The sequence below is a fragment of the Gossypium hirsutum genome, chromosome D05 (genome assembly GCF_007990345.1).
Source record: "Gossypium hirsutum isolate 1008001.06 chromosome D05, Gossypium_hirsutum_v2.1, whole genome shotgun sequence".
Classification (NCBI taxonomy): Eukaryota; Viridiplantae; Streptophyta; class Magnoliopsida; order Malvales; family Malvaceae; genus Gossypium; species Gossypium hirsutum.
The window spans coordinates 27455166-27473563 of NC_053441.1; the positions used below are offsets into that span (position 1 = coordinate 27455166).

The 18398-nt window shown below is 30.9% G+C and overlaps 2 protein-coding genes across 2 annotated transcripts; both read right to left on the reverse strand.

Annotated features, from left to right (window-relative positions):
- Window positions 1–842: 842 nt before the first annotated feature.
- LOC107904889 (transcription factor TCP23) lies at window positions 843–2794 on the reverse strand. The gene has a single exon (XM_016831403.2). It carries the CDS (start codon window positions 2366–2368, stop codon window positions 1103–1105), a length of 1266 nt encoding a protein of 421 aa, XP_016686892.1. The 5' UTR covers window positions 2369–2794; the 3' UTR covers window positions 843–1102.
- A 1302-nt stretch (window positions 2795–4096) lies between these two features.
- Window positions 4097–8757, reverse strand: LOC107904888 (uncharacterized protein At2g29880-like). The gene is made up of 7 exons (XM_041094531.1): window positions 8318–8757; window positions 7904–7998; window positions 6891–6966; window positions 5733–5816; window positions 5575–5642; window positions 4928–5299; window positions 4097–4852 (listed from the first exon to the last, which is right to left on the reverse strand). Exons 6-7 carry the CDS (start codon window positions 5195–5197, stop codon window positions 4256–4258), a joined length of 867 nt encoding a protein of 288 aa, XP_040950465.1. The 5' UTR covers window positions 5198–5299; window positions 5575–5642; window positions 5733–5816; window positions 6891–6966; window positions 7904–7998; window positions 8318–8757; the 3' UTR covers window positions 4097–4255.
- Window positions 8758–18398: the final 9641 nt, after the last annotated feature.

Genomic DNA, 18398 nt, shown 5'->3' on the forward strand with positions numbered 1-18398 from the left:
AGGGAAAAGAACAGTTGAAATAGAATTCCATGGTGAAACATGATAAGAGAAAAAATCCAATTACTTGGGCAATTATTGTTTTGAAAAGCAAAGCTTAAAGCTTGATTTGTAATTAATTGACAAATGAGAAAGACAGTTAGACATGAAGCAAGTGGCAAGATTCCTTTTTAATTGCCATTTCCTTTTATCGTAGAAATGGACAACGAATGGAAACCCCAGTCCAACAAAGTAGTGCGAAAAGATATATAAAACCTAATCCTTTGATATCAAGACATGTGGTTCACATTGAGCAGCATACACCAAGCCTGCCCTACTTCCCCTTCTTTCCTTCACAGCTCTCCTACTTTCTTTGAGAGAATAATTCTTTCATAATCTTCTTCTTCTTCTTCTTCTTCTCTTTCCTCTCTCTTCCCATTTCACTAAATGATACATCCTAAATACCTTTTTTACCCTCTCAAGGGTCTTTGCTTTTCAATATAAAAATATAAATTTAATTGTTACATTAAGTTATTTTTTTAATTTAAAATATCATGTTAGACAGGATCGATTGAGTGAGGTAGCCCACCCAGCCTACGGCCTACTACGGTTTTTATAATGAATATGCACCATAATAAGCTGTATAAATTATGTTAGAAGTAGGGTAGAAAAGAAATGTTAGATGAAAGATACAGTTGATTGGGTGTCGGGTGAAGTAGAAAGGAGTTTATTTTATTTTAAGCATAATACTGAAAAGCTTATACGCCTATCAGATAGGAGAAATGAGAGAAGAAAGAGGATGTAGCTAGATTGCCAAAAATAGATTAATAAAGGAGAAAAGAAATTTTTTGCACCAAAAAGTAAGGTTGGCATGAAAATATTCTTTATTTTGTTATAATCGTTTTCTTCTCCATATTTTCACACTTCTAATAGTTGGGAAATGGAAATGATGGGATGTGCTAGTTTAATGGGCAATCTTTGACACCCAACTGCACATCAATTACAACAGTTCAGCATCCTACTAGAGGATCAAAGCTAATAGCTAGCAATCAACAATCCAAAAATAGTAACAAAACACGTGCATTTACAAAAAGGTAAAATTTAAAAAAAAAAGTTGAGAATTGTATCATTGGGAATCTGTAGCTGGATTTTCATCTCCACTGTCACTGCCTTGAGTTTGATTTTCATGATGATGCTGCTGTTCCAAATTCATTTTTAAACCCACTCTATTATTGTTGCTGTAAACATTCATTCCACTGCCAAGTAACCCCATGTTAGTCTCCGTCACTCCTAAACCAAGCTGTTGACCCCCGGCCTGCTGTTGTTGCAATATCATTGAGCCCAGCTGAACCGGATTCCCTCTAGCCCCACCTGAATAATGAGCCGGGAATGTCCACATCTGGGCTTCTGGCACTGTGGCTGAAGATGCTGTGGCGCCACCGCCTACCGGCAGCATCCAAAAGGCATTACCTCCATTGGTGGTGGCCGGTGCAACGGCCCACATAGCTGGAGCTGGCATGACGTTGGCTGTTTGAAAAAAACCGGGTTCTTGTTCTGGCATTCCGGTTCTCTCCGGTTTAGGAGAATTCGCGTCTATGGCACCCGTTTCAGCATTGTGCTGAGATGTTTCTTTGAAAAGGTCATCTCTGAATGGCTTTGTAGCGTAGTTGTCGTTAGGGTTACTGCCACTTCTCATGTGAGTTTCGGGGTGAAGGAGCTGAGGGTAAAGTTGATGATGAAACCCTAGCATGGCGGTACTGTTGCCGATCCTTCTGGCCTCATCTCCATTACTGTTGTAAAAACCTAAAGCGCTGTGGAAGGAGAGAGGTGCGGATTTTGATGAAGGAGCTGAAATGGTTGATCCACTGCTGCGAAGTGAAACGTTGAGAGTGGAGAAATTGGCTGGAATAGTGCCGGTTCCCGTTGCAGCTATGATGGCAGGTTCCGCTTGTTGAAGCAGCCACTCGATGGTCTCACCATCTGATTTATGACCCAATTCTCGGGTGAGTTGGAAGACCCTGGCGGCGCAAACGGCGGGCATTCGGATGCGACGGCCGCGGCCATCGACCTTGGTGTGACGGTCTTTGGTGGGTCTTTTGGCAGCAGGAGGCTTAGCGAGGGAAGAAGTGGAAGTAGGGGAGGAAGAGGGAACCCCAATTTGGTTGGAAATGGAGCCCATGAATGAGACATGATGACCTGGGGCCTGAGGCTGTGCCTGAGTCTGAGCCTGAGCCTGATGGGAGGAGGTCCCATGTGCGGCACCAGCAGCAGCTTGTGGTTGACCATCACGGGAGACTAGTTGCAGTGAAGCTTCTTGTTTTTGGCCATGGTGATGATGATGATGCTCACTGCTATTGCTGCTTTTATTGCTCTGTGACTCCATTATCTGCATATGGGGTTTCCAAGGATTTCTTTGTCTGCCAAATTAAACCATCTCAAAAAAAGAAGGCCCTATATTATTTATTTTACTTTATTTATTTGTCATTTATATAAATATTTATTTTATGTGTAAAGGGCGGGTTATGAGTTGTGATCCTAACAACACCACCGATGTTAGTGCGTGAGGATCTTCTTTTCTTCCTTGTGATTGACTGCTGCTACGCTATGCTATCCACTGAGAGGAGTAGGTGAGAGAAGCAGCAACTAGAGCCAATCCAAATTAAAGCTTAAAAAAGAAACAGTAAACAGTAAATTTTTTTGCACTACCCCACTCGTGGGGGCCCCTGCCTTCAATCATAATATCACATCTGGTAAAACCCCTTTTATCTTTCTACTGCTAAATATTATTATTTTTATATTTATTGTTCCGACAAACTTTAAAACTTGGATAATTCATTACCCCCCAATCACCACACTTATTTTATTTCAATTTAACCTATGCCTTCTGTGGATGAAATTTATTTCAATAAATTTGAGTTGCTGTCAAATGTCTTTCCTTTTACAAAAATAATTGCCCTATTTAATTTTCATTTTTTAAGAATAATTTTATTAGTTTAATGATAAAATCAAAATTTTAAAAATTTTGAGATCCTAATTTATTCAAATTTTATTTCTGATTATGGTGGTTAAAAAAATTTAAAACAATCATTTAGATTTGAACTGCCCAACCCCAATGAAACAAGAAAAAGTAAAGATTGGAATCCATGCTCACCTTGACTAGGAACGACGACTTTGAGGTGTGAAATGTTGAAAATGTAAACAGAGAAAGACACAAGACTAACAGCACGTTTGGTTCGCTGTAATAGAATAAAGGCGTAATGGAATAGATGCGTAATGGAATAGAGGCGTAATAGGTAATTCTTTTGTTTGGTTGAATGTAATGGAATAGAGGCGTAATGGTATTCTTGTGTTTGGTTGAATGGAATAGAGGTGTAATAACATAAGGAAAAAAGCTAAAATGACTAGAATACCCTTAGCAGAATTTTTTTAAGTTAGATGATTATTGTTATTGTTATTAAATTTTAATAAGATTATTAATATAAATAATAAATAATTTAATCATTTTTTAACATAATTGTTATAAAATATAATTTAATAAAATATATAATTTAATAAAATTTTTAATAAATATTCTTATATGAATTTACTAATAAAATCATAATATATGATACTAAAATATAATTTAAAATAATTATTATTAATTATAATTTAATAAAATATATAATTTAATAAAATTGTTAATAAATATTCTTATATGAATTTACTAATAAAATCATAATATATAATACTAAAATATAATTTAACATAATTGTTATAAAATATAATTTAATAAAATATATAATTTAATAAAATTGTTAATAAATATTCTTATATGAATTTACTAATAAAATCATAATATATAATACTAAAATATAATTTAAAATAATTATTATTAAATATAATTTAATAAAATATATAATTTACTAAAATCATAATATATAATACTATAAAATATAATTTAAATAATTATTATTAAATATAATTTATAATCTACTTTATTATTATTAAACTGCAATACATATTTAATGTGCTAAAATATCATTTGTGGAACAAATAATTTAAATATTCTACAATAAAAAATTATTAGCAGTAATAAATAACTTTAGAATTATATTTTGCATAAACATAATAACAATGAATATTAACAAAAGGTTAAATGAGATTCATGAAATTCTATGTCACAATCTATATGTTATACAGTTTTGCCACATCAAAAAGTTAGAACATTGTATATGACATACCATCCCAAATATTACAAACAGAAAAAGTTACGAAAATGTCATCAACAAAACCATAAATTTTAATGGTCAGCAAGAAATCTTCTAACCCATTCCAACCGTACATCAGAAGGTAAACTAAAGAAAACTACCATTTGAGTTGGATGATCCGGAATTTTACTCAATGCTTGAAACTGTTCATCCATAGTTAAACCTTCTATTTCACATAAGGTTGGATATAAATTTTCCGCTTTCTGTTGGATGCCCTGGTGAACTACCACATCGGAGGCAATACTCCTACTGATTTGTTCGCCAATTGCCTGCATGTTTTCAGCCAATAAAGTGGCAGCATCATTAACTAAAGAAGAAAAATGACCAGTTGTATCAGAATTCTTTTTTTTCCTCTTTGAAGATGAGGAACCCCCTTGGTTTTTGTCTGTTTGCGGCTCCGTGGCAGAAACATCCATGTCATCGAAAGAGACATTAGCATCGCAATCATAGTATTCGTTTCTGTCTTCATTAATATCTGCAGAAGGTACATCCTCAGCATTTATTTCTTCAAGAACGTCAGCGGCTGTTTGAGCGTCTTTCCCAGTCGCTCGATCTTTTGCGTATATGGCAGTAAGTTGGTCGTAGTAAGGGAAACTACGATGTTTGAACTGACCGGCTTCTTTATGACTCTACAAAAACGAGGAAATCATATTAGTTATAAGTTTGGTAAGAATAGGATAATAAAGAGTTGAACTCATTCTTACCTTTAAATAAGAGTCCCAGACCGCATCTTCAGCAACAATGACCTGCCTATGGTCGTCCCAACCAAAACCGCTATTGTTTTGGCCATTAAGCATGTCATACACTATTGACCAATCTCTTTTCAGTAACCTAATCCTTGACTCGATATTAGGTCTTGCCTTCAACATCGCATTAGGTAAAGCCTTTTCTAACATTTTTTCTAACTCGTTTAAGTAACCGGCTTTGAACCCCGTATCAGCGTTAAATGTCCCAATATTGTGCAAGTCCACCATGCAGGAAACCAGTGCTGCATCTTCTTCTGGAACCTATTTCCTTTTGGTTCCTCGAGATGATTGTGAAGGAACAATTGATTCTGGAACACCTGACATAATTATCTTAAGAAAAAAAACAAATTAAAATTAACTTTAATATCATGAATCATAATGTGAACACTTTATAAAATTAAAATTGAGTTCAATATCATGAATAAAAAACTCATAAAGAATAAAATTATAACACATGATGAATGAAAAGAAATCAAATTATAATTCAACAAGTTTAGTACAATACAATAAACACAAAAACACCACCAAAGTTTCACAAACTATATACATAAAATAACATAAAAGGGAAAACATGTTGAAAGAATGTTAGGACAGACAATTTTTACCTTGATTGAATTGGAAAGCTTTTCTTGAGGGTTTATTTAGAGATACTTGGGATTGATCTCTCTACTCACTGCATTTATTTAAAAGGGTCACATTTCTCCAATCATAATTTCAATAACAGTACAGTAAACTTAAATAATTTAATTACCAAGGAACTTACAGTGATTGCGTGAAAAGAAGATGCTCAACTGTGAGTGGAGGAAGCAGTCAAACAATCCAAAAAAGAAGAGGAAGCAATAACACACTATAAAAAAAAACTGAACAATACAAATTTAGAATCATTACAAAGAACAAAATAGAAATTAAAACTATCTTTGCAACAAGAAATTCATTTCTTTATCAATCATCTAAAATTAATACTATTTGATAATCGATACCACATATAATTATACTTGTAATAAATAAGAAGGTAGAAACATTGTGATATGGATCATAACAAAAAAACATATTAATTATGAATAAATTTACCAATATTTATTAAGAATAAAGTTTATTATTCATAAATTATCAACTTCACTGGCAATTACATTTTACTGTACTTAAACTAACATATTAATATAATCTACCGATAGATTTCAGGATTTTAGAGATATGATTTAATGAATTGGTGAAATATTGTATTCCCAGTACAAGTCTATGAAGCCTACATAACATTTAACTTCCAACAAAGAGTTTTCTTGGCAATACCATACTGCCACTCATTTCAGTTTTAAATCTAGGATACCTTCAATAACAATATTTTTAGATTATTTTGATGTATTTCAATCATTATCGATTTATATAAATTTTAATATTTTAATTTCATTTTGATGTATTTTGATGTATTTCAATCATTATCGATTATTTTGATGTATTTCAATCATTATCGATTTATATAGTCCAACTTAAACTAGTTACTAATGATTTAAAACCGAAATTTAAAAAATGCAGAGACGAAACAAAATTCATGCTTCCAACCGAAAACTGGATTTTAAAGGAATAATTCATGCTTTTATTCACACCAGTACCTTAAACTGGATTTCCTGTACTATTAACATGTTTTACTGTTTCCCGAGAAATGCATTTTTCATTTCAATAAGTTTTATTTCCATGATTTTATTTTATCTCAGTCCAACCATGCATTTGTACAGACACACACACACACACACACATATCCGTATTAATAAAAAAATTGACATATATCCGTATTCAAAATTTTCAATACCAATAAAAATCAACTTATTACATCACCACTTGCAAAATATAACTATAAAAACATTACTATGGAGTAAGCCATAAAAAAACAGTCCAATTTACTTGAATTGCAACTATAAAATACCTCTTGAATTGCAACTAGAGCTTCAGCTTGCCAACGATTTATGTCTGGAGCAAATCAGTAGCTAACAGTCCAATACCTACAAAAGTTCACATTGAACATCAATTAACTGGAACATCAATACTCTCAAGAATCCCATAAGCAAAAAATTTCAGTCTTTGCAGGGATTGTTTTTTAAACCAGAAAAAAAAATTTAGAATCACATCAGGTAAGTGCTTTGTAAGTCATTTAACCAAAATCCTAGTGATACACTCACAAAAAAGTAGAGCAGTATGATAGGATGAACACAGATGCAGCATTTAACCAAACTCCACATGCTGATAGGATGAACACAGATGATTACATAGACAACATCATTCTTGTAGCAGACACAGAACCATCTTAATTACAACATGTCATATAAAACAGCGCAGTTACCAAAAGGCAACCTAGGCACTTGAGGCAGACATACTTCAGGAAGCATTTCCATGTTAATGGTATGCAGCTAATGCTTGTTTACCAATCTAGTAGTCCATTTTACACACTAAAACCATGTCGGATATATGCTTATATCAAAGCACTCACACAATTTAACATAGAAGAAGGTTACTTGACATAAATAGAATGTCCTAAAAACCCTCTGATTGATGCAAACTTACCTCTTTTCAACTTTCAGGGTATTCCAAGCCAAGACAAGCTAAAATAAGTTATCATACAATTTCGATTCATATCAATGTTATAAATAAATACCCTATCCTTAAGAATGAGAAAGCATCTTAAATCAAAAAATAATGATTCTAAAACTGCTATTGACAATTTATATATAAAAGAGCCAAAATCACCTACAAGTTGAATCACTAGTAGATATAAGGAAGAAAATGAAAGTACATAGAAAAGAAAGCACTAACATAAATCCCAGAAAGAAACAGAAATTGAAACGAAAAGAAAAGGTCAACAATTCGGAAACAAACCAGCAATGAACTGAAACAAAACTTAACCAATTAAAGGGTATGATTTTACAATTAAAAGCATCTTACACAGCATTGGGAAGAAGAAGACGAAGAGCTCTCTTTGTCTCTTTTCTATACGCTTTTAACTGTATTTTCCCTGACTCTCGGATTTTCTGATTTGTCTGCTGAAATTGAAAAAAATGATCAAGAATCAAGCCATTACAACTTCTAATTCTTTATCAAATGAATTAAAGTTTTATTTCATGAAAATAAGGATTCATGAATCAATTCAACTAGTTTAAGCCCTAGTTTTCAGAAACCTTAGATGCCAATTTTTAACGATTATAAGCAGAGATTCAACTAATTTGATGAATCAAGTCTTACTAAAACCTCATTTTAAAGGTGAATGCATGATTCAATTTCAAGAAATGTTGAATCTCTCATCATAGACGTAAAAGGGAAAACACGTGACAAAAAAATGTTAGGGCAGATAATGTTTACCTTGCTTGAATTGGAAAGGTTTTCTTGAGGGTTTCTTTGGAGATACTTGTTGGGATTTGAAGAACAGAAGTCTGTTTTTGGACTTCCCTACTCACTGCATTTGAAGAACAAAAGGGTGCGTTTGGTTCGACAAAACAATCAAATGAAAGTGAAACGGGAGCAGTGGAGGTCATTTACTTGGCAGATTCTGTTTGATGTTGGGAGGGAGAGTTCTGGAGGTGGATTTCGGCTTGGGAAGATGAGGGTAAAACAGGGCATAGGAATTGGGAGAATGCTAAACGGGAGCTAAACTGAACAAAGGGCAGGGAATAGAAATCGGTGAATAAGGAGGAATACGTACGTAACCGATTCGGCGCGTAATGGGCATTACAGCGAACCAAACGCTGGAATATGTGGGGCTCACCGATTCGGTGCGTAATGGTAAACCCATTACATCGAACCAAACAAGCTGTAATTATCTTTTAAAGCAGGATTTGTTTTTTTTCCCCTTACAGCTCACTGATTGAGTTATTGCTGATAATGACAACGATGATGACGCTGCCCAACAACCCTGATATAGTTTTGGTATATATATACATATATGGGTGAGTATTTCATATATTGCAGTGTATTCTTTTCTTTTCTTTTTTAGCAATTTTAAAAATTGATGTCTTTTTTTAATATTTTATTATATTTTTATAGGATATTTATCAACTCCTCACTCTATTTATAGAGTCTACAAATTTTACTTACCGTATACCAAACAATTTTCTTAAAGTAATCACAATATATAAAATTACATACAACACTTGTTAGTGGATTTATCATTATTTCTTTAATCAAGTAATTTCGAGATTTTTTTAAAATTATCGTTACGCTTAATAGTATCGAGGTCTTTAAAGTACATTATGTATTAAAGTATTCATCGTCTTATAGGAATCAGAGTAATGACTTTAAGATTTCTTTTAATTAAAATTAATCTTTTCACTGTAGGTGCTCTTTAAAGAGATAAATGGTTCACTACAAAATGTGCTCTATTCTTATGAGTGAAGATTGAACCTTCAACCACATGATTAAGAGATGAGGTGAGCAACCACCATGCCAACCATGTGATTAATATATCTATAATTGATTTTTATTGATAAAGAGTTAAACCCTAACAAATACAAAATGAGCTCAACATTTGTAACCTTCCCAACCCGGCCTAGACGTTAGACTCGAATTCAGAAGAATACATTAGCCACCGAAGTGACTCGATGAGCTATTGCAGTTTTGAAAACAATCTTTTTAAAAATCTTTGTTTAATTTTGTAGGAATCTTAATTACATATCAATTAATTCTTCAAAACCTTAATTAAGATATAGCAGCAGAAAAATGATAAGTGGATGCTTTTAAATAAAAACTGGGGTTTCATGCATAGCTTATAAATAATCATCTCTTATTATCCTAAAATAAAATTAAGTGTCATGCAAAATAAAATCCATAATCTCAAATCCCATGACATGGTTCAAAATAAGATAATATGGTTTAATAATTGGAATAATAACTCTAAAATATTTTAGTAAAATCAAAGTTGAGACCCTCCAGATGTCGCGTCTACATCCTAACCTAGCGGGTTATCTGTCAGGATGAAAATTAAAGGGGAAGTGAGCTATGAAGCTCAACGTGAGTTCCATCACAAATAAATCCGTGCCAAATAGTAATCCAAGCATAAATAATAATAGTTTTCAATACATTAGTATTCATATAGCATAGCAGAAATTGGCAATCCATTCAAGCATGTTAATGCGTGATGATGCAGTACATTTAGCAATTTCAGTTTAACAGTATAATTAAATCCTACCCCACCGCTACACTCCATAGTAAGAATTCCCTATAATTCTTATATCTCGAACACTCCAGTTTGTGGATAAACCACCAGTGTTACAAGTTATAGCAATTTCAGTTTAACAGTATAATTGAATCCTACCCTACCGCTACACTCCATAGTAAGAATTCCCTATAATTCTTATATCCCAAACACTCCAGTTTGTGGATAAACCACCAGCGTTACAAGTTAGTAAGCTGTCAGTAATTGTGAGCATACAACGGGTCAGAAAAATGCTAAAAGAGGTTAAATTGTCTAAGTGAGACACACTTCACGTTAGCTAGTTTTACATTTTTCTCTTCATCTTTTAGGGTTTAGTTCTTCTTCTCTATAGCTTAGGGTTTATCTTCTTGTTCATTTTCTAGTTTTTCTTATTTCCTTAGCTGGTAGTTAAACTAGTTATTATTGTAGCTAGGATTTATTTACTTGTTAAGCTCTTCAAACTTTCTTGTATTTGCAATTTAATCCATTAGTTTAATACCACTCAGGTTTGTTATATTTCATTTGTTAAAAAATATTATCTTGGGTGTTTTTATTTATCTTCTTTGCTGCCATTATTGTGTTCCTCAAGCTTTTGCAAGAAAGCTTGAGTTTTTATCAACTTTCTTTTAGGTTAAGTTAATGGCGTTTCTCTTTAATTTCTTATTGTTAATGGGTTCAAATATGAGCATGAGTAGATAAAACCTAAGTGGTTGGTTGATGAAAGTGATGGCTAATTGATTTTTGAGTTCAGGGACTAAATCATAAAAATTGGACTAAATCAAATAGACTTAAAAATATACAATTGATGACCCTAAAGGAAAATTAAAATAAGTGAGACTGAGAGGAGATCTTATCGAACATCTGTAACAACCCAATTTTTAGTAGTGTAGGAAACAGTGATTTGGGATCACTAAATCTGACAAGTAAGCTTAAAAATTTAATAAATTAATAATTATGGGTCAAGTGTGAATTTAGAAGAATTTTTGAATTAGTGAATTTTGTGATTTAAAAAGAATTTATTAGGTAAATTAGGTCTAAAACGAGATATCGAGACCTCAAATTCATAAGCCGAGCCATAAATATTTTTATAAATATTTATGAAGTGTCATTGAGTTAGTATTAAAGTTTTGTTAGAAAATTTTAACGTTGGGATAGTCAATTAATTAAAAAGGACTAAATTGAAAATAGTGCAAAATTTGTTAAATTATGATTAAATAGCTTAAGTGATTAATAATGAGGGATTTAAAAGGCAATTAGGCCCAAGTTATATGGTCTGGACAGTTTGGGCAAGAAAATCAACAAGAAAATAAGGAGAAACAAGGGCAAAATTGGAAATTTTGCAAATTAAACATATAAAACAAAGACAAAATTGAAAATCTAGAGATTTCATCATTTTTATTCAGCCAAAAAGCCATAGGAGAGAGTTTTCAAGCTGGTTTTTCATATTTTTCATCATGTAAGTTCAGTTTTTACTTTTTCTTCGTAATTTTCATGTTTTGTGACTTTTACAATTAAGTCCAACTATTGAATTCATTTGTTTTTGATTATATCAATGATTTTCAAAGTTACCATGAGTGAGTACTGGAATTTTATGATGAATTATCATATATTTGAAGCTTTAATTTCATTATATTATGATTTTATTAAGTGATTTTAGTAGAAAATGATTTTTAGGACCTAATTGTGAAAAAGCCAGGAATTGGGGTTTTGTATTGAATTTCTGAATATCAAAGGCTGTATAATAGCCTAAAATGATTAGATAAAGTGTTATTTGAGGAAAAATTAGTCCAATTAAAGTGTTAATTGAGTAGGGACTAAATTGTAAAAATTGAAAATTTTGGGGCAAAAGTGTAATTTCAAATATTAAAGGGCATAAATTGTGAAGTGAATTAGTATTGAATTAGATGCTAATGAATGGAAAAATTTATATTATAGATCGGGAATCCGAAGATAAACGCGAAAAAGAGAAAATATCAAAACAGTCTCTAAATTTTTACAAATTCTACTACTTGGCCCAGGTAAGTTCATATGACTAAACTTAATGAATTGTTATGAAAATTTCATGAATGCTATGGTATGTTATTGTATATGAATGTTATTAAACTGAGATAATTGTGAAAATATGAATGTTTGAATAAAAGTTCTAATTTAGTGGAACATTGGATTGAGTACTTTCGTTCAGTGACTCATACGCATTGACGAAAAAGACCATGGTTGGACCATGGCAATATGTGATATGTGGTTTCCGTATAAGACCATAGCTAGGCTATGGCATCGGTGTGATATGTGCTTCCGTGTAAGACCATGGTTGGGCTATGGCTTTGGTGTGTGATATGCGATTATGTGCAAGACCATAGTTATACTATGGCATTGTGAAAACGAAGTACTCAATTCCGTAACCATTCCCTAAATTGATTAAGAAAAGTAAGCGATAACTGGACCCAAGAAATTGAAATTGATTATTATTTGATATTGAGCTTAATTAAGTAAATATTGAGGTAAGTAATTTTATTGAATTGAATGAGAAATATATGTTAGTATTGAATTATGTTCTATGTGTTATTAAAAGTAAAATATATTGATACATGAAATTTTGTGCTAAGGACTAAATTACAAAATATATAAAAATGATATGTGAAATACATGATAAGGATTATTAGTGAATTATGGATGAATAATGAATTTAGAAATATATTACATGTATTAAAGATAGTGAAGATATAAGTATACGGATTATCGGTGTAAGGATTAAATTGTAAAGTATATAGAAGCATTATGCGAAAAGTGTAAAAGTGATATATGTGCATAATATAATTTGCCCAAGTAGATGAGATTAGAACTACTAGGATATTAGTGGCATGCCATCAAGGAACCTTAGCGTGCTCTCTGATTATTAGCACATCAGTACTCTCTGATTATTAGCATGTTAGTGCTCTCCGATTAGCACATCTGTGCTCTCTGTATAGCACTTTAGTGCTCTCAGTTCATTAGTGCATAATAATGCACCTCTGTATTTGTTCCGTATATCTGGTGTTCTATAAAGTCTACTTTGGGCTAAGAATATGAAATAGTGAATTGAAAATAAAATGTGAAATATGTTACAAATATATGGAATATATGAGTTATATACTCATGAAATGACTATGGAATGGATATTGCAATTATATAATGAAATGTGAAATAAATTGTGAAAAGTTATTTATATAGCAAGCATGAGAATTGATATATTTGTGAACCAAATGAAATATGATATGGTTATTGTAATAAACTCAAGTTTGACATGTCGAGAAAATAAGTTTATCAAAGTTGAATTTATATATAATATGTGCAAGTACGCTAACCAGTGTGGTTGCTTGATGCATAGGCAAGTGTCAAGCCATTGGCAGAATGGTAATATGATTATTTATATAATGCATTGAATTGGTAAGTATTTAAGTGAAAACATGCTAGTGCTCATGAAAAAGTAGTAAGGTTTAAATTATGCAATTTTTTTATGAAATGACTTACCATGCGATCAATTTGAAAAAAGAAAAAACTTTGGTTAAATGCACTAGCTTGTGACCATGGTTGAATGATATGATTATGACTTGTGTGTTAGGCATATGGGATAAATGTGGAAAGAATAAGGGTGACTTTAAAGAATAAACTGTACTTATTGGTTAAACCATAAATTTTGAAAATTTTATGGTAAGAAGATATGTGAGTCTAGTTTCAAAGAAATTTAGCGAATCTTAATTCGGAGTTCCGTAGCTCAAAATATAGATAATTTAATGGCAATGGCTTGAGTGGACAACTTTGATATGATCATAAGTAAATAGTGGAATTATGTGTAATTATTCTGTAAACTCCGGTAACATTCTGTAACCCTGTTCCGGCAAAGGATGTGGGTTAGGGGTGTTAGAACATCAATTTTTAGTATTTTATTTTTTATAATTTTTTAATTTTAAATATTTTTGTATAATTTTATGATTTTTAAATGAAATACCAATTTTCGTTATGTGATATAACCTTGACAGGCCAAATGACGAAATTGTCACAAAAAAATCGCAATAGCTACTCTTAAATATATATATATGTAAATGGAGGCTTTTGAAGTTTTAGGTCATAATAAAAAAAATAAAAAATCATGGTAGTTGGTTCTGTATTGGATATCGTCGTATTGGTCGGTGCTCATCATTCTAGTGCTAAAGCGGGACAAGTAGTATATTTTTCGCATCGGTAAAAATTTTAGTTTATACTGGTTACACGGATTAGTTCCAGTCAATTTTGATTACAGTGGTCGAAATATGATACATGAATAATAGTAAAAATTATAAAATTTTTAACTATTTATCTAACAACCCAATTTTTAGTGGTGACGGAATAGTAGTTTTGAGACCACAAATTTTCCTCGTATCAACTCATAAATATTATTTTTAGAATATTTATAGATTCATTATAGTCGTATTAAAATTTGGTTAAGAAATATTAATGTTTAGTTAGTTAATTAAAGAAAAAGGACTAAATTGAAAAAGACGCACAATTTGCTAATTATAGCAATTAGGTGATGAAATAGTGTAATTATTAATTGAGGAAGGACTTAAGTGATAATTAAGCCCTAAATAATATAGTGGGATGACAAATTGATGGATAAGGACAAAATAATGAAATTATAATGGCAAACTTATAATTTAGTTGAAATTAAAACAAAATTAAGTAAGAAGAAATAGGTTTTCTTCTTCATTTTCTTCTTTTTTCACTGTCGAAACACCATAGAAATAGCTTGGAGAATCGGTTGAGCATGGGAGCTTCCATGTGAGTTCAATTCTTACTCATTTCTTATAATTTTTATGTTTTTGAGATCGTTGCAATTAGGTCCAACTAACTTGTACCTTCGTTTCTGATTCTGTTTAAAATTTTGGAAGTTTCCATTGATAAATATTAGATTTTTTTATGAATAACATGGATTTGGATCTTTGATTGTGTTGTGTGATGATTTTGTAAAGTGATTTTTGTTAAATATTGATTTTAGGATTAAATTGTGAAAATGTCAAAATATTAGGGTTTGATAGTGAATTTTAGGTTTATTAGGGGCTGTATGAGGGCCTAGAATATTTGGATATATTATTTATTTGAGAAAATTAGTTAATTTGATAGATTAACTAATTAATGGATTAAATTGCAAAAATTGTAAAAGTTTAGGGTAATTGCGTAAATTTGAAAAATAAAAGGGTATTAATAGTAAAATAGATTGGAAATGAAATATATGCTAATAAATGAGTAATTTTATATTTTAGATCAAGATCCCGTAGATACTCGTGAAAAAAGAAAAATAGCAGAATAGTCCCTGAACTTCTACAATTACTACAATTCAGTCCAAGTAAGTTCGTACGGTTAAAATTTAACATTTGTATAAATTTATGATTGGTATTATGCATATATTCTATTGTTGGAAATGAATAATGTTTGAATTATAATATTAAATTGGATATTCGGTTTGAATTGAATGCGAGATTTGAGTACATTCGTGATTTGGTGTATGACGGGGGTTTGGAGTGGAGATGGTATTGGAGGGAGATATCAACATTTTACCCAAGTAAACCGGGGTTCAGCATTTGTTGCGAACTCTCGTGTTTTACTTTTTGTTTGTCATGATTGGGTGGATCAACTCTTACGAGCTTTTGTTTAGCTTTTGAGCTTCTGTTGGCGTATTCGGAAGGACCAGCTCTTATGAGCTTCTGTTGACGATGTACTCTTACCCGTAAGTCGTTTTTCAAATGCAAAAATCTCGGTTGATTTATTTAATGAATTTGAAAGACATGTAATTTAATTTTGTATTGATTTGAATACGGATGTATTTATCGATTGAAGTTGTGAATGACAGGGAGTTTTCTTGGATGATTTTTATTATTTGATTTATTATAGTTAGTTCGGTAAGCTTTTTGTTTATCTCGTCGAACTTACTAAGCTTCATTAAGCTTACTTTTGTTGTTTAATGTGATTGTAGATTTTTGGAAGGTTGGACGATCGGATCGGCACTCAAGTCACACTATCCAGTTTATCTTGGTAGTTTTTGAAACGTTAAATTCGGATTATATGGCATGTATAGGCTCTTGTGCTATTTTGGTTAATGTTTGGCTTATGTAAATGTTATGAATGATATTTTGTGCAAATAACCAATTTGCAAAGGGTATGAGAATGAGGTATAGTTGTTATGCTTGTATGTGTGGCTTACATATATTTGATGTATTGTGGTTGTGGTAACTTTGTTAGTTATTTTGATTTGGTATTGCTTGAATGAGTTGATGAATTAAATTAATGTGTATTTTGAGATTAAATTGTAAATAATTGTGGTACCAATGAAGGTACATCGGTTAGGCACATATTAGGTTGGTTTTGATGTGTTTTTGACCCGATTAATGTCAATTTTGATTTTGTATTTTAGTTAGTATTTGAGTTTCTTAAGGTCCAAGCAATTTGATTATGTTTGTATTAATGTTTGATTTGAATGATTTACTATTCCGTCATCCTGTAATACTCCATAACCTTATTTTGACAATGAATACGGGTTAGGGGTGTTACAATTTACTATTGTCAGACTGAGGGGACCTCAAAATTTAGAGGAATCTCATTTTTCCTTAGAAAATTTTAAAAAATTTAATTATGCCTTCTCAAAATTTTTGAAAAATTTCAATTCTTCCTTAAATTTTTTTTAATTTTAATTAAACTCTCTTAATTTTTTTTTAAAAAATTCTCATTAAACTTATAAAATTTTTGAAAATTTTATTAGGCCCCCAAAATTTAGTCCCAAGATCTACCATTGACTATTATTATTATAAAAATTAATTAGAATGTATTGACCAATCAAAAAAACTTTTAAACTTTGAATTTTTTGGGACATACTTTCACATTTAAAATATAAAAACTAAAATATAATAATAATAATAAAATTCACTCACTCAATTATCAAAGAAAAAAAAATCCCCACTCAACCTTTAGTTTCTTTTTTCTTGTTAATTTTGGTTTTTTTGAATGATGTATTTTTATTTGTGGAGTTTATTAATGAGTATTTTATATAATTGATAAATATTTTATATTTAAAATTTATTCAAGATCATTTATTTGATATTTGTAAATATTTTCATATACAACAGTACACCGAAACAAATCGGTACCAATACTTATCAGTTCTAGTAGAAAAAATAATGCGTTCACCTGTGCAGTACTGATTATTTTAGGCAAAAGAGAAAAGATGAGAAGGTAGAAAATTAAAACAAATAAAATAAATTGAATTTATTTTGTTTTTTAATATATTAATATTATATAATTTTCTTATAAGTAATTTTCAAATATAATATATTTATTATATAAAATATAAAAATGAAAATATTTTATACTTTAAAGAATATTATTTTTAACACACTTACAAATAATATTTTGTTTAACTTTTAATTATATTTAATATAGTAAATTATAAGAAAAATTAATACAATATTTATATATTTTAGTTTTATCCAATGTTATTTATAAATTTTTGTATTAATTTATTTTATATTTTATTATTAAATATAATTAATTTACATTTATATAAAATATATTTTTTATAACTATACGGTAAAAATGTTTTTTTTTTCTAGTTACTCCTTGCGTATTCCCTATCAGTATTTTATTCAACCAAATATTGTAATTGTTGAAGGTAGTGTTTAGCTATCCATGGTTCTCTTTTATCTATGGTCCTTCCTTTTGTTTGCTTAAAGATGGAAAATTATGTTATAACAGCACCATCAGAGGAATTAGAAGTTGTTTTTAAAGTTTTCTTTCATCTTTTGGAAATTTGAAGAACATTGAGATGGTTTTAAGTCGAATGTTTTATAATACAATCATTGCCATGGATATTGGGTTGCCCTGCTGGAATGTAATAACATTGTACTTTGCATCTTTAGTTTTGCCGTAGCTAAATGTTTCATTAACAAGATTGAGAATTTTTCAGTTTTCGTTTTCCTTTTTTGACATCTACTTTTCATCCTTTATTACAGGGAAATAGAGAGTGAAGCCTCTGAAAGTGGATAAATATAAAATAATTGCGGTAGTGGACATTTCGAGTAGCAATGGCTCTTGGAGGCAGTGCTTGCAAAGAAGTCGTTGAGGCTCATTCCCCTGTTGCAGATAATGACATAGCTTCAACAACATTTGTGAGTAATACTACTAGTACTACTACAACAACGAAAAGTGCTGTTAATTTGGTTGGAAAACATGGAGCACGGGGGTGTCTTA